General features: G+C 39.6%; 1 protein-coding gene across 1 annotated transcript; it reads right to left on the bottom strand.

The window, feature by feature from the left end:
- Positions 1-1,071: 1,071 nt before the first annotated feature.
- LOC147461471 (uncharacterized) lies at positions 1,072-9,208 on the bottom strand. The gene is made up of 6 exons (XM_086505689.1): positions 8,038-9,208; positions 7,688-7,848; positions 7,275-7,496; positions 6,816-7,175; positions 6,487-6,732; positions 1,072-1,458 (listed from the first exon to the last, which is right to left on the bottom strand). Exons 1-6 carry the CDS (start codon positions 9,206-9,208, stop codon positions 1,072-1,074), a joined length of 2,547 nt encoding a protein of 848 aa, XP_086361815.1.
- Positions 9,209-10,502: the final 1,294 nt, after the last annotated feature.

Below are 10,502 nucleotides of genomic sequence, written 5' to 3'. Positions count from 1 at the left end.
AGTTGCTCTTGAATGGCCTCCTTCTTTTTCTTTAACCCATCTCCTTTTATCTCCATGATTTCATCTGATTGGTCAGTTGGTGAAGAGCTTGGACTAGAAAGAGGCTGATCCCCCTGTTCGATATTAGGTGAGGGTAATTTTGGAGACATCACCTCCTGTTCATGCTGTGTTTCAACTGGTTTTTCAGCTTTTGCTTGTTGTGGTTGTTGAGCAGTTGATTCTTCTTTGGATTTTCTTTGAGCTTCTACTAATGCCTCTTGTATTTTAGGGCTTCAGCTTCCGCATACATCCTTTCTAGCATGTCTTTAGGATCTTCTTGGAGCTTCTTCTTAGGGTTTTTGGTCCTAGGACCCTTCACTTCCCTGATCTGAAGTTTGTTTTGTGGCTTGTCGACTTCGTTCATAAGCTTCCCTTTCCCTTTCTAACCTCGCCTTTTTTTGTGGAGGTTCTTCCTGATGGGCAGCCACTGCCTTTCTCATCATTTCTTCCCATCTTGCCCTTTTTTCTTCATTATCAGAACTTTCTTCACTGTTATGGGCTTCAGTGAGCTTTTCACTGACCCTTCATCTGACTTATATTCTTCTTTGATCTTGTGGCTCGTGGAGAGGACTGAGCTTTCTCTGTGATTATCCATGTGTTATGATCTGGGGCTGATGGCAAGTAATTGGTCATCCCAATGGCATGGTATGCAATTTGGGTTAAGACTTCCGGAGCTCCTTAGTATGTGACTTTTCCTTCCTTTTTTGTACTCTTGAGTGTTGTAAGGACATACTGAGCATGATCTACGGATTGTCTACTTGACGATTTCAATACTTGCGTGAAGGGGTTGCAACATCATGATTTGGAATAGTGTACCTTAGTGGTTTCTTGGCGATGAAGTGGAAGTGTTGGTGGTATAGGCGGGCGGGATCCTCTACTTGCTTTAGCATAAGATTGGAGAAGGTTGGCCGCAACTGTACTCTTTGTGAATGTTCCAGCTGTTTTTCTATCTTTGGATCTCATCATCATAGCTTCTGTTGGCAAATTTAGTGCTTCAGCCACTATATCTTTATTGATGACTACCTCGACTTTCTATCCTTGGTGATCTGTGATCTGGGCAGATCCATCCTCTTTAATCATCGAAAATAGTTTGTTAGCCCTTTGGGAATCTACTCCACATGGTTCTTGATTATAAAATGCTTGAAGTCCCAATCTCATGTTGGCTTCTTTCGTAGCTGGCTCGGTTGCTATGTCATAGACTTCTTTCGGTAGCATTTGCAACTTCAGCTGACTTCCATCTTCACTTTTAAATTTTTCAGTGAAGACTGTGGTGTTGTGCTCCTCAAGCTGTTCTTTTGACAAGTAGGTTACTTTGGCCGTTTTCATAGAACTAGGCTCCAACTGATATGGTGGCAGCTCCTGCAGCTTTTTCTTTTTGTGTTTGTCTCTACTTTGCTTTCTCAGCAGCTTGCATTGTGCCTATGAGGAAAAATATAGTTTCAAAGTTAGGAAATTTCACAAATTCCGCTCTGACATGCTCTTGTCTAAATTGCTGGCAAATGATGTCCATTTTGCCTCAAACCAATTTTGGAGCATGCATAGATGCATAAAAACATGTATAGATCAAAATCATACACCCCAAGCAAAAATTCCAAGCTAAGTAAATAATCGCGATTATTTACAACATGGGATTTTTAAAATATTTTTGCACTTTTGACTTCATAGGCTTGAAGAACATGTGATTTAGATACTCTTGAGTGAAATGTGAGCTCAATGAGTGTACAGGGTGGAAATGGTGCCAGATTTGGTCTTAGGAATGTGAAACAGTAGATATGAAGGGATTTTGGATTTTTGAGATCCAAATGTGATCAAATTTGATTGGTAGACTTGTCACATCATCTACTTTGATCCCATGATGTCAAAAATGAGATTTGGACTTAAATAATCGCGATTATTTACATTTTCATCATCTTGAACATTTTTCCTGTCAAATTGGTTTGGACATGATATAGGCCTTTTGTATGAGATATGGAAGTTTTTTTATCAAAAAATGTGACAAATAACTCAAAATTTTGACTGAAGAGCTTTTAGTGCGTTTTTTGACAAGATCTGAGAATTACTTAACATTTTGGGCTCATATTTGACATGTGACATGAAATAGATGTGTACAAGTGAGAGGTGAAGCATGATGATGATTTGTAAGTCAATTTTGCAAAAAAGTACATAATCGTGATTATTTACTACAGTTGAATTTTATGCTTGAAATGACATTTTGATGACCTACACAGCTTTATTACATCTAAAACATGTCCTAAAATGAGTTTGGTAAGATTCGGTCATGTCAACATCACTTTGTGCTCTCGTCGACTTTGAAATCCCCATTTTTTTGCTACCACTTAGTGTGTAGAGATGTTTGGTCACTATTGAAGCCATGGACTTGTCAGTAACATAGTCTTGACGCTGCTCATCCAATTTGGACTCATTCAAAGTCAGGTTGACTCCATATGTCAAAATCGACACTTTGTAGTATGCGAGTTGTTTCCAGCTGTTAGAGGGCTTTCCTTGACTGTTTTCTTGAAACCATCTAGGTACATTGTTTATAGACCTTGTCTATATGCTGTCCGCAAAGTCAGAATTCAATTCTGGCATGTGGCAAAAACCTAGATTATTTACTTGGGGACCCCCTCGCCCCTTGCCACATGGTCATCTAATGATATGGAAGTGTTCTACTATCTAGGGGCATGCCATAGTTCAAATCTTGTCCAATTCAATTGAGCTGACAGGCCGCTATGGTCATTTTTGTGTTCTAGGAGTCTGTACACAGCTGGGATTCTAGGGTTTTTCCCGGGACCTATACCTGCTACCCGACTGCATAGAAATATTCTTTGATGAGTTTAGAACATACCCCTCATGTCCCAAGATGTGAAACGGCGTTGAAAATGGGTGACTGTGGACTCCAAAAATCACGCGCGAAGTAGGCCAAGAGCTCTCTTCTTCAACAGTGACTAGTAGAAATGAGGTGATTTTGGGCTACCTAAGATATCTATACTCGGACTTCCCAAACTACTTTTTCCCAGATTTCCCTGTTAGTCCTAATAGGCCATGAAATCTACGCTAGACTAAAAAAATTCCTCAATTGGACTTCGTTAGCTCATTCTGCGAGAATTTTGGAAAAATAGGCCCTCCCGACCTAATTTAGGCCTTCCGCTTTTGTTCGTCATTTTGATCAAAAAAATTGTGCCTGTTCGTCTTCTTGTCCTCCTAATTATTTGCGTATTTTCAGTTTCTCCAGCTGAGCTCATTTGCTATTTATTATTAATTTTTGACTTGTTTTTTAAAAAAATAAGAGAAAATAATAAAATGCACTAAAAAAAGAAAATTGGAAGATCAACAATCAAGAAAATCTTGTGAAAAACACTATTTTATTACTTTTTGGTGGACTTCTACATTTTTAAGCTCCAATATCAAGAAAAAATAATGAAAATTAGCAAAAAGAACTATTTTTGATGTAATTTTCAATAATATATACAATATTTACACTCATTGGGGAGATTTTATCAGTTGAAATTCCCTTGTTGATGATTTTTAAGGACATTATTAGGTAATTTTGCAAAAAAACACACGTTAACATCCAACTTTTTCTCCCTCTTCAAACATTGCCCTTAATTAATGAAGTTTCTTTCCCTGTCTCCTAGATGGAGTACTCCGGGGGACGACTGTGTGCATGGGTTGAACAATCGTGTCTATGCATAGCCATGGTTGGCTGGGACAACTTGCTTTTGTTTAATCTTTCTCTGCTTTGCTACATGCATTTTTTCTAGCAAATCATTGGTTAGTGGCAATTGGTACTTATTTAAGCGGATCCACTAATCCAATTAGCCATTGGTTCACCATCTAAAGTGGACAATTTAACTGCTCCACTTGGAGATACATCTTCAATGACAAATGGTTCATTTCCCTTTTTCTTGAATTTGGGAATGTGTTGCTTAAGGGAATAAAAAAAAACTAGGTCCCTTTTTTTGAAGAATTTTGTGACTAGATGTGAATCAAAAAACTGTTTTTGCTTCCAATTATGTGCATAGATATGAGCTGCAGTAGCTGTTAGCCTTTGTTCATCAAGATTTTCTAAATCTTCAAGCCTCTTCGACAATTTATGTCCTGTCTACTCAAGATATTTAGCTACCCTTAGTGTTGGCAATAGAACTTCCATCGGTAGTATGGCATCAAGACCATAAACAAGGTTAAAGGAAGTAGCATTTAAAGTTGTCCTGAATGAAACTCTATAAGCCCAAAGAGCAGCATGTAGATTCATTTCCCAATCAGTTCGTCATGAACTAACCACTTTAGTCAATACCAAGCTAATAATTTTATTTGTGTGCTCAGCTTGTCCATTCGCTTGTGGATGATATGGAGAAGATTTGTTATGGATGACCATAAATTCATTCAATAGATACTCAATTACCTCATTGAGGTAATGAGTTCCCCTATCACTGACAATTTCTATTGGAAGTCCATATCTTGTGAATACATTCTCATACAAGAATGCGGTTGTGGTTCTAGCATCATTCTTCCTGGTTTCCTTAGCCTCTGTCGACTTGGTCAAATAGTTCGTAGCTACAATGATATATTGAGCTTGAGTTCTATAAGTAGGTGGTTGTATTGGTCCAGCAAAATCTAAGCCTCATTTTGCAAAATCTCTAGCCCCCATCATTGGTCTTAACGTCATTCTATCTACCTTTGTGGGCATTTTTGCTCGTTGGCTTGCATCACATCTTCGAACATGTTCTTTGGCATCTGCAAAAGTGTTGGCCAACATATGCTTGCCATTAAAATTGCTCTAGCGGTGGTTTCACTAGAAAAGTGACCTCCAGCTAATCCAGCATATACTTGTTCTAGAGTGGATATATATTCATCTTCATTTGCACAGAAACACAAATGTTTATCCTTTCCTCTCCAATACAATTGGTTTCCAATAAGAGCATAGTCTCTTGCTTCAGTTTCAATAGCTCTCTGACGGCGTTTATTCATATCCTTTGAAAATGTTCTGCTTTGATAAGTAAGTAACTATATAGCTACTCCACTTAGGGACGAGTGAGATTTGAAATAATATCACGAGGTACGGGTGTTTGTTTCTGGCATTGAAGACAGTCTTTCACAAATGAGTGAGCATCACGCCTCATGGTTGTCCATAATACTCCAAGTCTAAGTATCTGTTGCATAGTTTGGTCTTCCGCAAAGTGAAGTCCTACTATGGTAGTGTGTGCTTGATTTAGGTATTGGGTTTTTTCCTCAGGATTGATACACAAAATCAATATTCCATTTCGATTTCTTTTGTATAGCCTCCCAGCTAGTAATTGATACATAGCCGATTGTCCAATTGATCCTGGTGTAATAGGAAGTGATATTTGAGAATCCACTTGAGCTATAGTCATCAATGAAACCATGTTTTCTGACAATGGGGTATCATTTTCCACAGATAACAGATATGCATCTGGTAGATCATCTTCTACCCCTTTTGGTGGTATTCTTGAAATAATCATTGATAAATGATCTGCTCTTTGGTGTGTGGTGTCTTTTTTTACAACTACAATGAAATCAAATTCCAAAAAAATGATGAACCATCTCACTATTCTTCTTGTGTTGCATGGCTTGTTGACCAAATACAATAAATCTTGGTGGTCCACAAAGAACACAAATTTGTTGGCTAATAGGTAATGTCTATACTTTTTTACAGCATAGATCATCCATAATCCTTTTCTTTTGGTGGTTGTATAGTTTTTCTCCACCACATTGAGCTGTCTACTAGCATAGGAAATGGCAAAATCAATATTTTCGTCCCCTGGTTGAGCTAATATACACCCAACGAAAAAATTGGAAGCATCAACATGTACATGGAATATTTTCTTTCAATCTGGTGCTTTCAATATTGAGGCTATAATGAGAGCTTGTTTAAGCTTAATGAAGGATTCTTCACACTCATCAGTCCATACAAAGAGTGTAATCAGGACATACATGGGTTTTACGATTTTAAAATACATATAAATGGATCGTCTATAATATCCACAATGTTCCATGAAAGCCTGAACCCCTTTGACTATTGTCAGTCTTGGCAATTCAGCAATAGCATGAATTTTATCCATATCGATCGCTATGCCGTTTTTAGATACTATATGTCCAAGAATTTTTCCTTGTTAAAAAGAAAGAGGAGAGAAGAAAGAGACCTTCTCCCAAGCTACACACAGACACACACAGAGAAGAAGATACACACGATAGAGGGTTGAACTTTATTCTTCATCTACTTTACAAAATGAGTGTGTATTTACATAAAGAAAAACTGACTACATAAGTAGTACAACCAAAAGAGAGATGCGGTCCATAATTGAACCCACTAAGTAGCTATGCTGGCTAGATAGATATGCCAGTTGTAGAATCACTACCGAGGATACACCATGTCGGTCACCAATCATGTCGGTGATGTAAATGTTGCCAACGGTCACCAAGGCCTACCAAGAGGGCCAGCTCATGGAGAGCTCGACATCTCAACACTCCCCCTTGAGCTCGACGCCAATTGAAGGACTCCAAGCATAGTCCAAAAATGACGGAGCTTCTCAGCTCCCAGGGCCTTGTGAAGATATCCACTACCTGCTCCTCTGTGCTGACGTAAACCAAGTCAATGTCACCAGCAAGAACTTGATCTCGAACAAAATGTGCTTGGTCCGCGCATGAAATATTGGGTTCCTGGCCAACTGAATACTACTAAGGTTGTCACAGTAAATGACAACCTCTCTGTCCACCTGTAGCCTCAAATCCATAAGTAGCTTGCATAACCAATCTACCTCACATGCTGCAACTGCAGCACCTCTATACTTAGCCTCTGTACTAGACAAGGCAACTGTGGGCTGCTTCTTGCTGTTCCAAGTAATGGCAGCACTCCCAAGTGTAAACATAAACCCTCTAGTAGACAATCGATCAGTGGTGCTACCAGCCCAATCTGCATCTATGTAACCATGCAACTCCACTGGAACATCTGCAGCATAAAATAGTGCATGGTCCAATGTAGCCTCACATAGCGTAATGTACGGTGCACTGCATCCAAGTGCGGCTTCCATGGAAGCTGCATAAACTGACTCTGAAGTCCCACTGTATAGCTCAAATCTGGTTGCGTGATAGTCAAGTAAATGAGACTGTCTACAATCCTGCAATACATAGTTAGATCCTCAAGTACATCACCATCATGTGCACTTAGCTTTGTATTGACATCCAAGGGCATAGAATAGGCTTGCAATCAGCCATACCATATTTGATAACATATCCAATGCATATTGTCTCTGAGACAGCCATATGCCCTCTTTCGTACAAATCACCTCAAGTCCAAGAAAGTAGCGCAGCTCTCCCAAATCCTTCATCTCAAACTCCTTCTTGAGAAGACCTTTAACATGCTCAATCTCTATCTCATTGTCACCCACAATAATCAAGTCATCTACATAGATGGTAATAAGCACAAATCCAGCATCACTCTGACGTACATATAGTGAGTGATCAGCATGTGACATACGAAATCCAATGCGCAAAAGAAATTCTGTAATTCTTTCATGCCACGCTCTAGGTGCTTGCTTCAGCCCATACAAGGCCTTACGAAACCATCAGAATCTGCATCAATGTGTGAGGAACCTGAAGACACACTAGTCATACATGGTGTCTCACCTACCTTCTCTTTTCCTTTGCGAGAGACCTGTGGTGCACTTTGCGGTGTAACCTGCGTGCATAATCTGCCACTCCATGGCCTGTCAATAGAACCAGTAGAAGAGGACTCTCTTGGTCCACTTAAATTATGTGACTCTTGCTTCCCACTTGAAGCATCCACATGCTCTTTTACATCAGCCCCAATATTGTCCTTTACATCACTGTACTAGCCCGCCATCTCATCAAAGACAACATCCCTACTTACACGCAATTCACAAGTACCAGGATTGTAACACCTATGCCCTTTTTGCTCATTTGAGTAACCCACAAAAATACATTTTTCAGCCTTGGGATCTAGCTTTGTGTGCAACTCACCTGGAATGTGCACATACGCAATGCACTCAAACACTTTTAAATGTGACAAATCTGGTTTCTTGCCACTGTACTTTTCCTCAGGAGTGACTCCGTGCACAGCAGTAGTAGGAGTCCTATTCATAATGTAAACACCTATATTTACTGCCTCATCCCAAAAATGATGAGGCATATCCTTTTCAGCCATCAAGGCTCTTGCCACCTCTGCAATATTTCTGTTCTTCCACTCAGGAACTCCATTTTGTTGTGGAGTGCATTGACATGAGAACTGCTTGCGTATACCATTTTTTTGCAAAAAATCAGAAAACTCTCTGGAGAAGTATTCTACCCCTCCATCTGATCTAAGTGTCTTTACCCATTCACCTATTTCCTTTTCAACAGAAGCTTTGAAGCTTTTGAAATGATCAAATACTTTGCTCATATGCTTCATAAAATAGACCCACACTTTTCTAGTATGGTCATCAATGAACGACACATAATACCTGCTTCCATGAATGTTGGCAGTCTTTGTTGGGCCCCATACATCTGTATGTACCACCTCAAGTGGCCTCTTACAGACATTACGTTCTTGTGGAAAGGAATTATGTGACTGCTTACCAAATTGACATGCCTCACATAATTTATGCATGCCATCAACCTTAAACTTTGGTAAACCTGCAACAATCTGTTTTGATTGCATAGAGTGCAATCGCTGCTCATTTACATGACCAATGCATTTATGCCATATATCTACATCAGCCACAACACCTGCACCTTGTGCAAACATAGCAACTTTTACTGCAGGCATATTCACATCCAAAGTAAATATCCTGCCAACACGGCTTCCTTCTGTAATCAACTTGCAGTCATTCTTGTAGTCTTGCACATAGCAACCATCTAGATTAAACCGGACCTGCAATCCATGTTCTATCATTTGCCCAACTGAAACAAGATTCTTTGTAATATTTGGAACATGAAGCACATCAGCCAAGTACTTCATTTTACCATCTTGCATTTGCAAGGGAACTTTTCCAACATGTGCAATAGGATGAGCTGAATCATCACCTGTTTCTACATAACCTGGTCCATCTAGTTGCTTCATCTCTTTGAACCACTCACCATGGGATGTCATGTGGTTAGAAGCATATGAATCCACATACCATACACTGTCACTGGCATGTACATCTGCAGCCATAGCATTTACCCTATGATGCATAACAAATAACTGCTCAGATCGATCATCATCATTGTTGTTCCTGTTTGTTGCAGCATAATTGTTTCGCTGCCTTCTCCCTATACCTCTGCTATTTGGCCTCCTTCATGTTGTTGGACATTCATTTGAGTAGTGACCCCTCTCACCACATGTCCAACATTCAACATCAGATGCATTATTTTAATCTTTGTTTGCATTCTGATTTCTACCTCTCCCCCTGTCTCTATAATTTTGTCTTTCTCTTCCATGACCTTGACTCTGATTTTGCTGCCAATTCTGATATTGACTGCCACGACCACCACCTGTGCCATGACCTCTGCCTCTGCCTCTATTTGAATAGAAGGCTTGCTGATCAGAACTGATATTGCTCTAAGAAGAGGATGCACCAAGACCAAGACTCTTCTCTTCACGAATTAACATGGTTGTCAATTCTGTATAGTCAGGAACATCTGCTCTAGTATTCATAGAAGACTTGAAGTTTTTGTATTCTATTCCAAGCCCTTCTAATGTCGCAGCAACAACATCATCGTCATCAATTGTGACACCAATAGATCCAAGAGAATTTGTTATTGTCTTGAAGTTTGAGACATAGTCATTGATAGACATGCTGCCTCGCTTCAATGTATTTAGATCTGTTTTGAGCTGCAACTTCCTAACTCTGGTATGATCTTCATTGAGCTTTTCTAAGCTCTTCCATGCTATGGCAGGAGAGGGTGCACTCTCTAAGTAACCCATCATACTATTTGAGACACTCATAGATAGCCAATACATGACTTTTCTTTTGCCTTGCTTTCAAGGCTTTCTTCTCTTGTGGAGTAGCGTTCTCTTCGGGACACCACGGAGCTTCATCATTTTCACCATCAATGTAATCCCAATAGCCCTTTCCTTGTAGGAAGTTTGTCATCCAAAACCTCCATGTAGGGAAAATATTACTGTCCAACTTCTCACTAACGATTTGGTTGAACTTGTCTACCATATTCCTACACAGCTCTAAAAGTTTGCAACTTGCACAAAACTTGCAACCTTGTTGTACTGGTATCTGTGATCTACTAAACACTCAACAAGAGTGACCACAGCTCATATACATGTATCCACAATCAGGCATACATGTACCAACTCTGTTTGCACACAATTTTGCATGCAAATCTACAACCTACACAGAAACCAAAAACTGCAAATATGGTCGTCCCTGTTTGATTACCTGTACCAGAACTCTATCTCTCAGATAGAGCTAAATTGAGCCTAGTACCGAACTTTGTGAGTACAATGTGTCAGT

Source organism: Adiantum capillus-veneris, chromosome 3 (assembly GCF_014529385.1).
Source record: "Adiantum capillus-veneris isolate H3 chromosome 3, ASM1452938v2, whole genome shotgun sequence".
Taxonomy (NCBI): domain Eukaryota; kingdom Viridiplantae; phylum Streptophyta; class Polypodiopsida; order Polypodiales; family Pteridaceae; genus Adiantum; species Adiantum capillus-veneris.
This window is presented reverse-complemented; position numbering and strand designations above follow the sequence as displayed.

What these genes read in the sequence shown, in the direction of transcription:
- LOC147461471 (XM_086505689.1), bottom strand. Translation starts at nt 9,208, where the DNA reads ATGGCTGCAGATGTACATGCCAGTGACAGTGTATGGTATGTGGATTCA. An exon ending in TGCGTATGTGCACATTCCAG is followed by an intron (nt 7,849 to 8,037) that starts GTGAGTTGCACA and finishes CTGATGTAAAAG; the next exon opens with AGCATGTGGATGCTTCAAGT. An exon ending in CTCGCAAAGGAAAAGAGAAG is followed by an intron (nt 7,497 to 7,687) that starts GTAGGTGAGACA and finishes TATGTACGTCAG; the next exon opens with AGTGATGCTGGATTTGTGCT.